At 41.3% G+C, this 18,244-nt stretch overlaps 1 protein-coding gene across 1 annotated transcript; it reads left to right on the top strand.

The window, feature by feature from the left end:
- The first annotated feature begins 418 nt into the window (after positions 1–418).
- On the top strand, positions 419–2,326 carry FOXL3 (forkhead box L3). The gene is made up of 3 exons (XM_074886507.1): positions 419–550; positions 1,328–1,496; positions 1,844–2,326. The coding sequence occupies exons 1-3, from the start codon at positions 444–446 to the stop codon at positions 2,324–2,326; spliced, it is 759 nt and encodes a 252-aa protein (XP_074742608.1). The 5' UTR covers positions 419–443.
- The last annotated feature ends 15,918 nt before the right edge of the window (positions 2,327–18,244 follow it).

The raw sequence follows: 18,244 nt of genomic DNA, 5'->3' as shown, positions 1-18,244 counted from the left end.
TGTCACGTTGTGGATGTGGCGGGGGGAGCGCTGGCCCCTCTCCAGCCCAGACCACCCAGCGAGCTGAGCGGAGCTACCGGTGGTGCACACCCCGGTTCAAAGGTTCACCCCCAATTCACCAGCTCCATCAGTCACCAGCCGCCTGGCTCTGCCACCCCATTGGAGGCAACAGCAATAACAATAATAACACCCACCCCACCCCCCCACCCCCCCCCCGAAAAATAATATCCTAACAGACGGGCTGTCTGGGACGCGAGAATTGCAAAAACAATCCCCACCCCATCACGGAGAGTATGTGTGCACAGAGGAGAGGGAGCGTGAGGAGGGGGGAGAGAGGGAACGAGACAGACAGAGGGGAGGGAAGAAGGGAGGAGGGAGTCCAAGCTCTGAGAAACATCACTCCATCTCTCTCACTCCACAGGAGCTGAGCAAGGAGCAGGACGATGTTTGACAACACGCAGTACCCCTATAACTGCTTTAATTATGATGGGGATGATTATCCTACCTGTAGTTCTGACGAAGAGAAAAAATTCACCAGACCGGCATACAGGTAAGATGAAGTTTTGTCAAGTCCCTCCATCTCTGGGGAGGTTTCTGAGCTCTGGGATGGTGGGATCATAGCTCTTGGGGGAGTGTGGGACCTCTCCCCAGGTATGCACAGTGGGTCTGGCCCTGGTGTAGTCACCACAGCAGGCAGATTTCCCCCCCCTCCATGTCTGAAGTGTTCACAATTTGTTTCCTACCGTGTGGGGTCACAGCAACTCTGGCATGCCGTTGAGCCACCAGATCTCAGATGGTCTCCTCTGACCTCCAGGAGCCCCGGGAGAAGGGGAATGAAATGTGCAGCATTCCAGGAGCTGAATCGGATGCAGATAATCCCCGGTGCAGTGGGAAGATGCGCAGTGTAGTTCAGAGGGGTACCTAAGGTTCTTCCCACGAGCAGGCAAGGTCTCCAGTGACAGAGTCTCTGAGCCTGGTCTGTCTCACTGCAGCCTTCCAGCTCAGGGAAACTTTTTTGATGGGGTTTGAGAGGTGGGTGATCTTTCGTAATCCTCCTGTATCTAAGCACTCTGCGCTGAGTGCCAGGGCAAACAGCCTGGTCAGGACTCAATTGCCTGGAAATAACGCCTGCATATCACCCCAGGGGCTCAGGGCGGAGAGGCAGCAACCACGCTCAGGGCTTATCCCTGGGACGTCTCGGGTCAGGACACAGATCCACGGGGAGAACTTTTGGAAGCAGGATATAAGTACACATGTACTCATGTGGTCCTAAAAACTGAGTATGTGAGTCAGGCAACGGTGTAACAGCAAGTTTTCCTTTTTTCAGCTACATTGCCTTAATTGCAATGGCCATCCAGCAAAGTCCTTCAAATAAAGTCACCCTCTCTGGCATTTATGACTTTATAATGAAGAAATTTCCTTACTACAGATCAAATCAAAGAGCCTGGCAGAACTCCATCCGACATAACTTGTCGCTTAACAGTTGTTTTGTAAAGGTAAGATCAGTAACTATATATTTACATTCACACTGTGCATGGCTTAAAAAAATATATGCAGGAATAATCTCATCACTAGGAAAGAAGGGAAGCAAACAGCTGAGCTGCAGATCACTTAAAATCTCTCTGAGTTGACAATTATAAAGAGTATATCCTTGTCTGATGCGTGCTAATAGGTAACAAATTGAAGAGGATGAAGTTTACATCCTATTCATATAATGAAAGAGAATAGGCTTTAAAGTCTTGTCATGTGTGTTTACACCATTCTTGAATGTAAATGAACGCAGATGTTACGCAGCAGCATCTGTAACACATACAAATACTGAACTGCCTTTAAATAAATACAGGTTCCCAGAACAGAAGGGAATGAGAAGGGGAAAGGAAACTATTGGAGCTTTGCGACGGGTTGCGAATCCATGCTGGATCTCTTTGAAAATGGGAATTACAGGCGAAGACGGAGGAGGAGGAACGTGAAAAGGGAACATAAGGAGCAGAGACCAAGCAGAGGGAAAAGTCCTTCATCCCCTGATGTGTCTTCTATGGACTCTGCATTAAACAACATTTCCTCTTCTGAAAGTAAACACGAAAGAATTGAATCAGGCCCAAGACTACTGGAGCCTCGTGGGTTTGTTCCAAACAGCATGACCAACAGGCAGAGCCTAACAAATTCCTCCTTAGCAAAATCGGATTCTGAAATTAAATTCAGCATCGATTACATCCTTTCAGCCCCCGACCCTTTGCCTGTCCTGAGATCTCAATATAATATACAAGACAATACATATCATCTACTGGAGGCCCAGCAAATTAATCTCCAGTTCTGGACAATGTGATGTTATTTATTCATGGTAATGAAGTCTGAGTTACAGTGTATTCAGCAGCCTCATGTCACTGAAAATCAGCCTCCTCTCTCATTTTCTTCCTGAGCAGTACTCAAAAGGGTTACCGATTCACCAGCTGACACTCTGTCTGCACCCAAAGAACTTTACTAAGATTAAAGCATAAATAACAGTTACCAATATCAGTTTTCACTATGCTGATATTCATGAAATTCTAGCTCTGTTTTCTAAACTGTCTCAGACATCATTTAACACCACAAAGAATTTCCTTTCTCAAGCAGAATCCAACAGAAAAGAGACTTGCTTATCACCCATTGCTTTATTAAAGACAAAGTGAATTTGATTTCACTTTCACTGGTGGAAATTAGGATTAATTCCACTGAAGTATATAGGTCAGAATTTAAGCTGATCTAAAACAGTGTAACTCTGTTGACTTACACTGGCTGAGAATGTAAGGGTGGGGGCTTTGTTTTCTTAAAAGGAATCACAGAAAATCACTCTGTTTTCCCTTGGTTTTTATTTTAACATCATGTTTCAAACTGTTGTGCAGCTTTAATTCATCCTTAATTAGAAAATGTAGTTATTAATAAGTGTTTAAAGTATATTTTTGTTGATATTCAGGGCAGAGTTGTTTAAACTGTTGAAGTGAAGTTTTATTCAATATAATTCCAAGAAAGCTAATTGCAAGACTGTTGAACCCTGGTTGACTTTGGTGGGTAATGTGAAAGAGGCATAGGGCCTCTTAATGCCTTGGTTTAAAAAAAAAATAACCCTCTCCCACTTGTACTATCAGAAAGCTTCCTGACATGCTGCAGTAAAGTCCTTGAATTTATTTCATTTAGCAAGTGTGAAGGGAGACCCGGCTTTGCAAGAAGCTGTATCTAGTGTTGACCAAAGCCAGAATTCCACCTACCTGCTTTGAGACAAGTTGTACATTCTTATTAAATAGATTTTTATTGATCCTTCTTGGAAGCAATTACCAAAGTGGTACTTGATATGATTTCAGCAAAGCTGGTGAGATTTATAATTTACAGAAAGCAGTGTTAGATCATGAGCTCCATTTCTGAAGAAATACATTTCATTACCATTTACATACAGTGGGGTATTTCAGGACAGAACCTGATGGACAATGCTGAACTGTAACAAGCATTTAAGAACCTGCTTTTATACAACTTGTTCACGATGAATTGCTTCCCAGTACCTAACAGCAGCATTAGTAAAGACTCCACAAAATCTTGGGTTTGGCTTGACTACTACAATCTTCACTTACTGCAGATAATAGAAAAAAAGACAAGGATTCTTCTGGTGGTTTTAAGCAATTATATACAGAGATATAAAATTATCTTTGCAACATGAACTAAAGGTAAATGAAGGTATATGAGATAAGATTAAGCAAAATTGTGCTAGAGGTATGCTCAGGCATGACTTGAATTTTTATGCAGAAGCTTTGACATTTCACTAAGTTATTTTACATTGTGTCTAATATATACTGTACATTTATACTATATATTCTTATATATTGTTATTGAGAAAGGGAGCAATATCACTGCACTTAAATGTTGTAAAAATGCATGATGTACGTTGTCATGATGCTGAAACTCCTGCCATATACTTAAAACTTACCATCAGTAGTATTTCACACTGATTGGTAATAAATGCTCATTTTTTGGAAAACTATAAAACTTGCTGTCTTCAGGCATTTCCATAGCATGCAAAAGTCTTTGCTTCTTCTCCAGAAAAGACAAAATGGAAAATCATGTCAGTTACACCACTGCGTGTCTTCAAAACTTTGAAGGGATTATTTCTTGTGCGCAAATTCTGCCTTCATATAGGAGCTTTCAATTCTCTGTGAATCGATGGGTTTTGTGGGAGATTATCTGAAAGCAAAATTTGACTCTAGACCTGATTGATCTGCTGTTTACATTGATGTTAGAAGAAGAAAACCTCTAGGGTCACTGGGCAGATGGATTCTCATTTGAAGAGGGACAAGAATTTGCTCCTTCAGTATTTATGTTCAGTCGTAAATAGATGTGGGAAGAGCATGCCCTCATTTCGTACTTCAATGTATGCATGCACTCACGTGTAGGTTGGTATGTGTGCACCTCTAGGATCCTACCTACGTTTATATATTGATGCGTTATATGCAGATTTTTTCTTGATTGTTTTAAACATGGCAATGCTGCTGTTAGGCTGATAGTTATAGTACACATCTGCAGTATATTTGAAATATATATTTTTTGCTCTGAAATGTGCAAATATGATTCTTACTATGTGTTCTTTGTTAATGCTGTTAGCAAAAGGTAACTCAATGACAGCAAAAGTTCCTCCTAAGCATACACCTTACCCAGGTGAACACAGTGGATTGCTGAGACGAATCGAGATACAGTTATGGCTACTAAGCCATATGGGAAAGGCAGAAATACACCCAAGTGTTACAGCAGAGATCCAAAACCATTTTCAGTAAGATGAATTAATATTCACAAATAGCCATGTCATTTGCTCACAGTAAAGTGCCTGCTAGGAGAGACTGTCATACTTGAGTTTCCCTAACATATAATCAAAGAAATTTGTGTACAAATAGGTGTTAACATTTGTTTTGCAAAGGATATCAATCATATTTCAAAAAATGAAGGGACATATTTCAATTTACCCAGTATATTATATTCTGACGACTCCAGAAAGGTTTCCAGCACTTAAAGTGAATGGCATTTAATATAGAACAACATAACAGGGGTGAGGGCTAGACGTGACCTTATTCAAATGTCGTAGCCATTACAAAGCCATTCCCAATGTAATTATAATTAAATACTTTATGCCTTTCTTGCAAATCCTCTGATCGATCATTGATATTAACATTAATATTGTATTACCCCCGAGCAAATGTCTCCCACACAAGTGTTATGGATCACCAGGTTTCCATTAACAAAGTTGTGAGCTATTGCCATATGCTGGTCGTGGATAAATTTACGTAAATTACCTTTTCTCAGGGAAGGGGGAAAAAAGTCCAGGTTTTTTTCTTTTTATCCCTGCACTCTGAGTCTAGAGATATTTCTTCAGCTCCATCACAGCCTGCCAGCCACTTGCATAAAGCCATAACAAAAGAAAAAAGAAAATCTCACAGGAACATCCCTCTTTGCCCTGTGTTGAAGCAGGTGAATATACTCCAGACATAGCTGGTTTGGTACATGGGTTAAAAGCTGAGCTGAAGCCAGGGCTCAGCAGTGCAGGGCAGGGGTCTGCACCCCACCAAGGCCATCACCAGGATGGTAAGGCTGTGCACAGCAGCCAAAGTGAGAAAAGGTATTGGTGTTTGGCTCAACTCATCATCTCAAGGGGTCTTCCTGACTGCAAAGAGACACCCAGAATGAGACATGGACTTCCTAACCCCAGAAGAGGTGTTTCCCTTTGGGGGCTCTCACTGCCTGTCCCAAGCTTGGGATGAGGCAGGAGGTGGGTGAGGGAGAGCAACTCCTCCCTGCCAGGTTGGTGGTCAAGGCAGGGGAAGAACAAGACTTTTGCCTTCTCATTTTAGGATCATAAATACCTTTGCAAAGGAAAGATGAAAGGTTTCTTTCTGGGGAGAAGCTAGGCTCAGCATCATTGAGGGACCCTGGTGTGTTTTGTTTATTTATCCTTTTAAAGGAAGGCTTCCCATGATAAGACAAAGATTTTGATGGAGCTACGCCAGGTTATTCTGCAGCTATTTGTCTTCTAATGATTTAATTTCTTAGGCTTTTGTCATTGGTGTCACAGAAGTGTTTTTTGCACAGCAGGACGATGCTCTGCCTCAGATTGAAATTCAAAGTACTTGAGCAAGAATGAGGCACTTTTTTTTATCCCACCACAAGTGAAGAGAGGCCAGATAACACCCAGTACAGGCCAGTGGTTGACCTCACCTACGGGAACCTCTGCCTCAGCAGAACCTCCTCCTCATTATGGGAACGTTAATGCAAATTATGATAGCTGAAAACAAACCTTTTCTTTGTCAGTAAAGCCAAGTTCCCCTATTTTTCTGCCAATCAGATAGATCTTATTAGTTGAGACCCGTATAAACAGAAGCTGTGTTCAAGGAGCATTTGAAGGTCAAACTATGCTGGAAAGCTGGCTCTCCCCATGCCTTTGCTTTGTTGTGCTCCATCTTGTTGCTTGGGTTGCCACAACCTTCCTCAGCCACGCAGCAGGTTGGTCCTCATCTACCTTGCAGAGCAATCTGCATGCTCTCTCAAAGCTGAATTGACATTTTAGCACCATTTTCAGGTCACAGAGGGTTTTCCTTTTGGGTAGCGATTGCCTGTTCAGGTCCAAATCTTGTATGTTGTTTCCACTCTGCTACACATCTTCCAGTAGTACAGAACTGGTTGGGACTCTGCGAATTGTACAGTGCAAAGGCCTATGGCATTGTGTATCAAGCCTCGGTACTGTAAATCAAATGCAGCATCTCCCCAGAGTCCCACCACACTCAAGCTGAGGCAAAAGATGGAACCTAGCCCACATGCCCCCAAGCAAACAGGGCTTTAATCTTCACCTCTGGCAGCATAACATGAATCCCTGTCCATGATCACCACTTCAGATCCCGAACCCAAGATATGAAAATCCTGCTCTGCTCATTCCAGCTGGCCTCTCCCCTCTCTGACTCCTCTGGGGCATGTTCTCCTCCCTGCTGTGTGGGTTTAAATCCTTACAAATCCATTAAGTTTGGTACAATTACTTTTGGAATTGAAATAGCACATGTGAAACTTATACCAATGTCTCTACTCACACAGTCTGCCAAACTGTGCCAGCAACTCATCTCCTAGATAGCATTCTCAGAGCAACAAATGGTCCTGCCTCTTTATTTTGCCTTGGCATTCAGCTTCTGATTGCTTTCTCCAAAACATGGGTACCATATGCACTGCAATGAACAAAGAACCTAGTACATACCCTCTGTCTCTCTTTTACTGGGAATGTCTTTCTTATTGCACTTAGGGTCATTAAATTAAAGAACAGGGTAGGTCCAAGTCCTATGGATCTTGCCCTGGAATTTTTTTACCCAGAGAGCTAACATAAAATTACAAAGTAAGTTGTGCTCCCTCCCACCCTAGCTACAACAGTTGGAGGCAAATCCAACTGTGAGAATTTTGCCTGAGAAAGAACTGCCGGATTTCTCCCACTGTGAAATCCAGCTGTTAATTCAAACAGAAGGGATGGACCTGACCAGATAGGCCAACTGGCTTGTTTCCATCCTGAAGTCCATTGTGTTCCACAAGTTCCTAAATTTATGGTCGTGAAGGTCTTCCAAGCCCTGTAACAAAGTATGACATGCAATGTTTTTGTTATGGAATGTGAGCTGCAAAGGAAAAACAAGGTTTGAATTTATCTTTCAAATTAAGATCCTGGAATCTCTCAGGATAAACAGGCTAAATTAAGAATCAAAACACACCATGTTTCTCACCATAACTATGAAACTGAAAATAGCACTTGCAGAGTACTGTCAGAGAAGAAAACTAGAAGTTGCAGTAAGCCCAACCAAATTTTTTTTTGTCATGACTGCTTCTCTGTGTGTTCATTGTCACTTCATAGCAGGGGTTGGCAGTGTGCAGCAACAGGAACAACCTTTCATCTTTTGGGCGTTTTTGTTCTGCTGGAGTATTTCAGAAAAAAAGTTTTGCACTTCAAAATTGAGCTGCTGGTCTCCATCATCAGCATTTACATTAGGCATGTACTATCTTGTCTTGCTCTGAGCTGGATGGAAATAAGATACTGAAATGCTCTTTGACTTGCCAGCCTGTATGTGTAGCTCAGTGCAGCTTTCTCATTGCTATGGCTCCACAAACTAACTGTTCTGCGCAAAAGCCTCTCCCTCTTAGGTCTTTGGTGAAGACGTGATGAAGACTTCATAGTCTTGGAAGTTTGTTCAATTTTCATAGTGATATCAGTGGTTCTAATTTAAAAAACTAGGCTTCCTGAAATTTGCACAGCTACAAAAATGCTACTCTTTCCCTCAGTCATTAAAACCTTTTGTTAGTACTAGCACTTGGCCTTACAGCCCCATGTATGCGGATCTAACTGTCCCTCTGAAGCTGCAGTTTCCATAGCTGCTAATGGTGAAAAACTGTCATGTTTTCCTTTGTCTGGGAAAAAAATTAGGATAGAATCAACTTTTCTCTTGAGCCCAAAGGCTCTGCTGACCATTAGCCATCTGTCCCAAGCAAGAGCTGCTCTAGCTGAAAATCCTTTTTGAGATTTCATGCCACAGATATTTGTTCCTACAGCAAAATTGCTCCCCATCTTCCCCTCTTTGCCTTGAGGCATTATGCTGTGCTAGTATTGACTGCAACCAGCATCCTCTGCTGCCATCTTCTCCTTCCAGCATGGCCTCTCTGAGACTGGGAAAAAGAAGCAGTACTTTCCATAAAAGTGAATGTGGAAAATAACAGGTGCAATGAACTGTGTTTTGTGATTAATCTGTCTCAAGCTTTTCCTAAGCTGAGGGCTATATGACCAATTATTGAGCCCTGGGAGGCATTTCAGTACTAATCAGCCCATAACATTGTTCTGCATTGGAGCATCTGGGACTGACTCCATGGGTTGAATCCTGACTCTCATGAAATGAATGCGAGTTTTGCGATTGTGTTCAAGGAACCAAAACTTCATCTTCTGTTGCCAGGACCAGAGATTAATCAGACTAAAGGCCATGTGGACTGCAGAGAAAATTAAATACCTTCTGGCAGTTACCTGGTGTCTTCTCAAGACAAAATAGCAGCTTGTTTCCACAGGTTTCTTTGGCTCTGTCTTTCAGCCAGACAAAATATTTCCTGAATTCAATGGGAAATATATCCAAATAGGGAAGAAGTTCCCCAAAGCCTAAGGGCTGAACACAGCAGAACCAGATGTTGGCATCTGGGGTGAGATTCCTGGTGCAAAGATGTTTGTATGTTCTTTGAGAGCACCTCTGTTCTGGGGCTGGTGTACACACTCAAATAAACAAGTTATACTAAGCTAATACCCAGACTTGGGATCTCAAATTTTCTTTCAACAGGAAACTGTCCCAAGGTCTTCTACAGTTTGGCAAAGGGATGACACCGTATTACTTTCTATTTTGTTTTGCTGTTGTTGAAATTACAGGAAAATAAATATTTTCAAGATGATACATTGTGTATCCTTAATAAATACCAAGGGCATTTAATATAAACTATAGACACATGGTTTGCTTTGTTGTTCTAAGTAACCATTTCCTTTTAACCAAATGAAAAGCTAGTTGTGCTGTGATGCTGCAGATTATAAATTAGCAGCTCTCATATGGTTTTGTGCAATTGTTTCTTGAAGAGCTTTAGGCTACTTCAGACAAAAAATTCAAATAAAATGTGAATTCATTGAACTGTAACTTGCAGTATTAGATTTATAATAAACAAAGGTAGGTCACACAATCATGTCATGGAAAACAACTTTTTAAAATTCAAGCAGCAACATTTTAGTCCAGTTTAGGTTCTGATCCTGAAGTCAAGAGGAAGCTTGGCTCTTTCTGCTTCCCAGTGCGTGAAACCAAGACAAGCCTAGACTCAGTGGAAAGCACACAGCCAGACATGCATTTCCAAACAGGATTGTTGAGGTAGAAGAGAAGACAGATTTCTTGTCAACCAGAGAAGAAATGATCCAAAGGCAGTAGCAATCTGCTCCCACGCCAGACCAGGATGGGAGGGTCAGGTGAAGAGAGGAGGGGGGCCCGATTCCATCCTTCTTCCAGCGCTTCCTCACTGCTGGCCCTCACCTGTGCTTGGGAGAACAGCTGGGGAAGAGCTGAAATCAGGGGTGGCCACAGCAGAAAGGCAAGCAGCCCCCCAGGGCAGCAGACTGCTTGGGGAACCTGTCTGATTTCCAACCTCAGCTACACAAAGGAAGGACCAATGTCAGAGTATCTCTACCCTCTGTGGATGTACACTTACCTTGACATGGCAGAGGTGGAGCTGTTTTCTAGAAAAGATCCCCCTTGCCTTTAAGGAAACCTTATATCTGGGATGGGAAACACATATTTTCCACAGGTATGGTCTCCTCTGTTGTTTTATAAAGACACCTGGGACAATCTTTGCCTCCCAGGACATGTATACCTCAAAGACCATCCCTTAGCCTGGTCTCACCTGACTTCTCTCCCAGGAGGATGGAGGGGAAAAGCCATGTGAACTGCTCCTAGGCAATCCCCAATCCCAGCAGCCTGCTCTCTCCCACATCCTTTCCCATCAGGTGACAGCAGAAGGGACACAGGGTTGCTAGGGAAGATGCGCGAGGAGCAGACGACCTCATGTCTGGAAACCACCGCATAATTTGTGCCTGGGTCTGAGCTCCTCAGGGAAAAATGGTAGTACGTTTTTCATGGTTGAAAACAGTGTAGGATCTTCTACTCATGAGACATTTTCTGCCCACGTGCTGTTCAGTCCACACACTGTCCCTGCCCATGATGGGGACAGGCAGCAGAGCTCAGTGTGGGTCGCTGTCCACCGGCACTCACTGGCAGAGAAGGTTCTGCAATGAAGCACTCTCCCCTGAAACACTCCTTGTTTGACAGATGTTTATTCGAGAGGAGGTTTAGGTTTTCTTTTAGTGGATGTTTTGTAAGACAAAATTAATAACCATGATGCTGTGCTACAGCATCATAAAGCCGTAGCTTGCTACTTAACTTTCAGAGATACGAAATTAATATACCTTAATGTATAGGAACTTGACTTCTTGACTTCTAAGCCTGGCTGAATCTCAATCATTTATACCATGACAACAACATCAGCTGCATTTGGAAAGTAAAGACTATATTGGAGCTGCAAACCCAAGTGAAATTTATTCCTGTAAGGAATATTCCTATTAGCAAGTAAGTTTTCTGTGTACTGGGCTCTACAGACATGTGGGCATGTGTACAGCACATATGAAATTGATATCGCTATCTTAATTCTGGGTTGCAATTACTGGAGATGAGGTTTAAAATTTTTCCAACTGCCGAACTCACAAGCTAAATGACTGTATAGCTACTGAAATTGATTATCAGGCTTCCTGTTTCCTTGCTTGTGATCCAGTAATATTGACATATGGTACAAGAAAATTGCAATCTGAACTACTAGTAGCAATAGCTGGAGGCAATTACAAAAGTAGTATTGCTGGTGGTGGCACATAGACTCCTTTATTAGATTTAACCATACTCTGTTTATAATCCACTCATTTGAGATAACAGGAAATTCTATATTTCTTTTTTAAACTACAGTGAAGAAAACATTTTTGTTTGCTTCTGTATTTCAGCCTTTTCTGTGAAATAGCCTAAGAAGAAAACCTTCTGGCTCCAGAGATTCAGGTCTATTTTGTCTCCAACATGGGCAATGCGTCGGGGCAAGTCATTTTATGTCTTTGCTTCTCCACATCCCCATTTGCAAGGCAGTACAGAGAGTTCACCTTTGCAAAGCATTTTGTTAGAAACATGCTATATCAGCAAGCTTATGTTATTGACCTTCTGCATTCTCTTCATTTGCTGTCACCTTTCCTGTCTCTGCTTTAATCTTCTCTAGTGCTTGAACATTTCATCCATCCTGCCACTGACTAGTTGCCACAGACCAGTTTTGTAGAGGACTGAGTCATACATAAATGTGTAAAAACTACCAGCTATCCCACTTTCATGTGACTCCAGGAGCAGAAATTTTCAGAAACACAAAAAAATACAAAGAGAACTGGGATCGGGTTACAAGGCTTGGGATCGGGTTACAAGGCTTGGAAATGTTGTTACTTCTTAAAAATAATCTTCGTGTTCCTCATTTTCAAGATGAGGTAAACCATACCCATGTCTCCAGTTAAATGAAAGAAATTTTCCAATTTGCATCACATATTAATTCACACTGCCACCTGCATTAGCAAATACTGTACCGTTATAGCAAGTATAAGCCTTTTGCAGCCAGTTTTTGCCAAAAATGTCCACAAAATAGCCCTTCTACTGGCAGTAAAAACAAGCAGAGAACCCCTGTAATAGCAAAAGGAGTCTCTAGCGCTGGTGACAATGGTATTGCAATGAGCTATTGAACCACTCTCTTCAAAGGAGCTCTACAATGCCAGGATATTTGTTCAAATCCAAGGAATCCATGCAGGATCTTAAAGTAATTTTTCCATAGTGGATGTTCCCTGGATACAAAATCTGCTGTAGAATCCAACTTGACTCTTCTTGTGATATTCCCAACCCTATTCAGACGGGAGTAGTATTCAACATCCCAGTTTTATAGGCTAGACAAGAAGAGAGCTTTGATTTTGCCTTCAGAGAAATTTCCCAGGCCCAAACAAGCTCATTACTTAGCATTTGCTACAAACCTAGTCTTGATGCCATCCTGAAGTAATGATCCATGGCCATCTGTTATGCAGAGGCTGAGAAAAAGTGGATTGTCATGGATCATGGCTTCTCGACAGGCCAACCTTTTCAGAAGAAAAGTTCAGCAGAAGTGGGAAAGTTGTTTGTGTTTGGTTTTTTTTTTTACTTGCCTGCGTGACTTGTGAGAAAAGAGCTTTTACTAATGAGCTCTGCCCTCCTCAGTCCTTCAGAAGTCCCTGGGGCTTTGCATGTAAGACTAAGCTACAGCAAAAACTAGCTGTGAGTGTGAATAAAACAGATAAAACTGCACTGTAATTAGACATCCTCCACCTGCAACCACTGCTGAAGGTGTAAGGTAGCATCTGTTGGGGCCACTACAAGCCATTATAAGGATGCAGCAGGACTTTCTGTCTCTTTGCAATGCCAGATGTTTGAAATTCAAAAAAAAGCTTAGCTATAATGAACCCTGACTTTTAAGTCTTGGAAACCTTCTGTGAACCTTAAGAAAAATGAATATTTAAGAGAGTGAGGACGCAGACATGCCAAAATACGATGAGAGTGACTTTTCTTAGTGAACTTTTCCTTTCTCCAAAGGGGACAGAGTGGAAATTTCATTGCTACCACGAGGTGTCTAAGACAAAAATAAGATAAATTCAGAAGAGTTGTACAAATGTAACCAAATCTGTCAATTTTCTCAAAGCTCTTACTCTGAGTATATCTCTGATCATGACAAAGTGGTAGACGAGTGTATGTGGCAATTGGGCAAGTCTGTCATATCTTCTCCATGGCTTATGTGGAGCCAGACTGTGTTATACTCAGCCAGGTGCTAATCCCCTTTTGCTTGCAATACAAAAGTTAATGGGAATTTCATGTTGATTAAATATGTGTAAAATTATGTTTGAAATGAAAAGTCCCCAGTTAACTGACTTTTCATCACTAAAATCAGTTTAAGTTGCATACTGTTTTTCTTGTTAAAATAATTAGTACCCAACCAGGGCAATTTGGAGGACTAGCTGCGTCATTTTAAGGCAGTGTTATGCTTTATTCAAGAAAACTCTTTTGTATTTCAATTATTTCCACAAAGTGATGCAGATAATTACTTAATGCTTTGTCATTCTAATACATAATCCCTCAGCAGGAATATGAACAGTATTAATGGGAGCAGAATTTGGCAAAACTACCTGTAATTTTTTTTCTTACTCTTTTCCATGCCAAATAGAGAACGTGTCAGACAATGAGGTATGCAAACTTTCTATTTTTCACGTGCAAATTGATCCTGAAATAAAATGTATTCCTCTGGCTGCCGCTTCAGGACTGCTTTCATGTCACTTTGGTTTTAATACATTACATTTTAGCCAGGTTTAACCCCAGTCAATAGGTGCACCTTGTTTTCCCAAGATAAATAACTTTACTGAGCAGAATCAGGACCCAAGACTCATTTGTCCTTCATAAAGGTTTGGGTTTTTTGTTTAAATATTAGCATCCACCAGCTGTGCAAAATAGACCTTTTTCATTAGTTGCTTGATCATGGTGGGAAAAGCTATTAATTTAGTCAGTTCCCTGCAATGAGCTCTGGGGTTGCTACCAAACCACGAACTGATGAAAACAATAAATGCTAGACTGTATTAACTGTAAAGGTTAATCCATAAATCAAAGGGAAATGTCAGATGCCTTTTAACATTGATTGAGATGTAATTTGGTGTTGGTAGTGATATGTTTGTTACATAAATTCACAAATGCACTCAATTCCTGTTAGGAATCCGGGTCTTTGTAACTTAAAACAAATTAAGTAGTTTGGTTTTTTTATATAACCATATGAAGATTGATTACCTCATTCTGTTTAAGGTATGATATATTACCAATTTAAAAATAAGTGACTATTAATATCCAGATCTTCTTCCAGGGTACATTTGACTTGGTATGAAAATGAATACACTGTTGTTTTTCCTGAAAGTATGCCATTACCTTAAATATGTCTAAGGCAGTTGTTCCTTTTAATTTTTATCTTTGATTCATGTTTTTCAAATTACAGCATAAGAATTAGCCTTTGTATAAATGTGCTCAGAAGTATGGAACATATTTTCTATATTATGGATACATCATATTTAAATATATAATGTAAAACAACAAATATGAGGAAATGCCACAAATTAGATCAGAATGGAATACAGTAACTGACGCCAAAACAGCAAGGAAAAGATCATTATGGTCACTCATGGAAACATTTCTTTCCACTACTCTTCATGACAGAAATTTGAGGCCAAGGAATTCTTCACTTGGTGCAAATGAGAATCAGGTCACCAGACCTCAGAATATAAACAAATAAAACCAACCTTTCTAGCTTTATCTATCCAAGAAAATTGCAAAAGAAAGTCCTCAAGAACAGGAGCATCACTCCCAGGTCTCTATTAGCCAAAAATGGAAGCCACAGAGCTTTTTCACTAGCTGTCACTTGGGTGGGCAGGGTGCTGAAGGCTGCCAAAGCTGGGAGTACTCTGTGCTTCCAAACACTGCAGAGTCTCTGGCTCAATCTTTACGTCATATTTCTTTCTTAGAGAGAATCACAAATGATACGGTTTAACAGGGTAATCACTGCAAGAAGTCTGTGGGAGTAGTATTTTAAAGGCAGTCAGGTAGATCACAATCATTTTCTTCTGCTTAACTTAGCAGAGCCAAGAGCCCCCCCAAAGGCAATTGATCCAAACAGGTATCCAGAATGCTTCTAGTAAGATTAAGATGTGTAAGGACAGAAGACTCGGTCAATTTAAAAATTCCCCAAAAGTTCTTAATTTTGCAGTAACAGGACTCTTTGAAGCTCAGCAATGGCAGCCAAGTATTTCAGCAATGGATATGAGCTGGGCAGCACCTTTCCATGTGGATATATCAGTTAACTCTTTACAGCTTTAAGCTCTGAACCACCGCCTGATCAACATTAAAAAGGAGATTTTATTGTCTGTGCACGCACATTACAATTAGAGAAAACACACTCTTTACTTACCTACATTTCATACTTTCTTGCAAATGCCTCGTGAATGTAATGAGACATTTCAGTAATGTTTCACTTACCTCCAACAGATCTTGGCCTATATATGAAATTTTAGGAGGGAAATTCCAGGACACATGTGAATCCCTCTCTGCAACTCCTGCTGTTCTTTGCAGTCTGGTACATAGGCCATGATGGGCACAGGTTACACACCTAGATAAGAGGGCAGCAAATAAATGCAATATCCTCAAGCTCAGGTGGCTACACCTTCTGCTTCTGCCCTCCCAGGCAGATCAAAGGCTGGGGAAAAGGCAGAGAGCATGGGGACAATGGGTGATATGTTCTACCATAGTGCTGTGGCTCTTCAAGCTGGGTGGGAGATCTGTGTGGTGCTGTCATTCACTAAGCCCTGGGGACAGTCTGTCATGGCTATCTAAATTAGGTCCTCAGAAGAGGGCAAAGAAAAAAAGATCCAGAAGGAGATTAAGATCACCCTGACCTCCAACCAGCTCCCATGGCTCTGCATTTTGTCCTCAGAAGGAAGCGGGAAAATGTCTTTGTAATCTGAAGCAATGCGGTCAAACATGAACCAGAGATCCACACGCAGGAAAGGCATTCTGATGAACATTATAACGTATTTTGATGGGAAGAGCAAATCTCTATGCTAACATAAGTCCATCTCTCTGTCTGGGGCTTTCTTTTACTATTGGCTTTTTCTCTTAATATAAGATTGCAATTCACAGAATTTTTCATCTCCATTTGCCCTGTTTATGTACAGCACTCTAATCAAATGTTCAATACTTCTCACCTTCAAGGATGGAATCGTAATGAGTGTATAATGAGCTACACCACAGCCACTAGTTCCCATGTTTTTTAAACTAGCTTCAACAACTCTGAAATCTTCAGTGTAGATTAATGGAGCCCTGCTGATTCACATGGCTATTGTCTCTGGAAATAAGTGAAAATCATATTAATATTCACAATGTCATTCACTCATATGTTAATTGGAAGGATTGCAAAATAAACTACAAAGACAAACACAAAAAGATGTGTGGCTAGGGTAAATCTCAAGGACAGGAATAATAGTGTTGAATGGAGAGGGACCTCTGAAACCACTAACTTTTGGGAATTCTTCCTACAGTCCAACTGTCACACAGATGAAATACAGAGGACAGCTCTCTTACCAGTTATCATGTCCATGTTCTTGTCCCGTGGGCCAGTGTAAACGGCAAGGATAACACAAACAGGGCAAGAAGGTCTGCAGAGGTTGAGGTCCTCTTGTAGGTGGGGAGAGGAGTGCCCTGCTGGAAACTGAGCTGCATCTCTACCCCATGGCGATGAGTTTGATCAGCTGAAGGTGGGTGTTATCAGACTTTCATAGCAATCAGCTCAAGGTGATGAAAAATTCCTTCCTGCTCCATCTTCACCCATGGATCGTCTCAGATGAAAACTTTGATCACTGCAATGCTTTGGTGAGATTTCCCAAGTTAAATGTCACTGGAGTTTTTCTTTGCTTTGCTTTTATTTTTTAAAAATTTTTGGAAAATTGTTCCCTTGATTTCTCTGGCTCTGATTCAAACCCTTGGATTTGCCAGCTCAGAACTAGAAAGCGTAGATTCCTTCTGTAAGGATCTGCACTCTATACATTGCTTACATCTGGCCACTTGTAAAGAAAAAAGTATACAACAAACTACATAGTCATCCATGAACTAGTCCTCCTATCAATTTTATGCTAGACACCAGGAGTGATATCACCTACTTTGCTGAACCTGCTCTGGTCTGACCCTGTTTAATTATGTGCAGAACTCCCCATCCAAAGTTTTATATGCTGTGGGAATACCAGCATCAGTGGTGTGTGAAAATAAGAGTAACATTGGGTTTTGTCCTGCTGCTGTCATCTTGGGATGTCTGAATGCAAATATCCAAAATATTTTCCCTTTAGAACAAACCATGCATTCCTCTGTCTATCTGAATAATTTTCTATATTAAAGAAATCAATGAGCAAAGAAAAACAAAACAAAAAAACACAAAACCCCACAAAGGAAAGAGAGCAGAACACACAGACACAGGCTAGGAGTGGGAGGACCCCTAATTCCCTGTTTCTTTTTTATACCCTGATCACAGAAGAGTTGAACTGAATCTAAATTATTCATTAGGAATTAAGAATCACTTGGATTTTTTTTTTCTTTCTATTTGCTAATTCTTTTCTCTCAGCTACTGTTTCCCCTCCACTGCTGATGACACCAAAGGCCAAAGCCAGACCAGGTATGAAAGGGCACAACACTGAGGTCCAGTCCCTTTCTCCATGTCCAAACTTAGTGAAGGGAGCAGGGTCCCTTGCCCAGTTTTAGATGTCAGAACTATTGCATGACAACCAAGGAACACACAATAAATATGTGGAACAAATTAAAAGGCGTGGGCAGGGCAGGTATGCAGTTCTTTAGCCTTATAAATGTTTTAGTTTCCATTTTAAACTAAGTACCATATACTAATAGGGTCCCATCCTGGCAGAGGACATTGTCTTTGATGTGAGCAGATCTCACTGGAGCCTTTCCACACTTCAGGCTCTTTCTTTTCCCCCATGCAAGCCTAAAGCACTGAAGACCTTTCTTTCCTTACCAGC

This window comes from Strix uralensis, chromosome 16 (genome assembly GCF_047716275.1).
Source record: "Strix uralensis isolate ZFMK-TIS-50842 chromosome 16, bStrUra1, whole genome shotgun sequence".
Classification (NCBI taxonomy): Eukaryota; Metazoa; Chordata; class Aves; order Strigiformes; family Strigidae; genus Strix; species Strix uralensis.
This window is presented reverse-complemented; position numbering and strand designations above follow the sequence as displayed.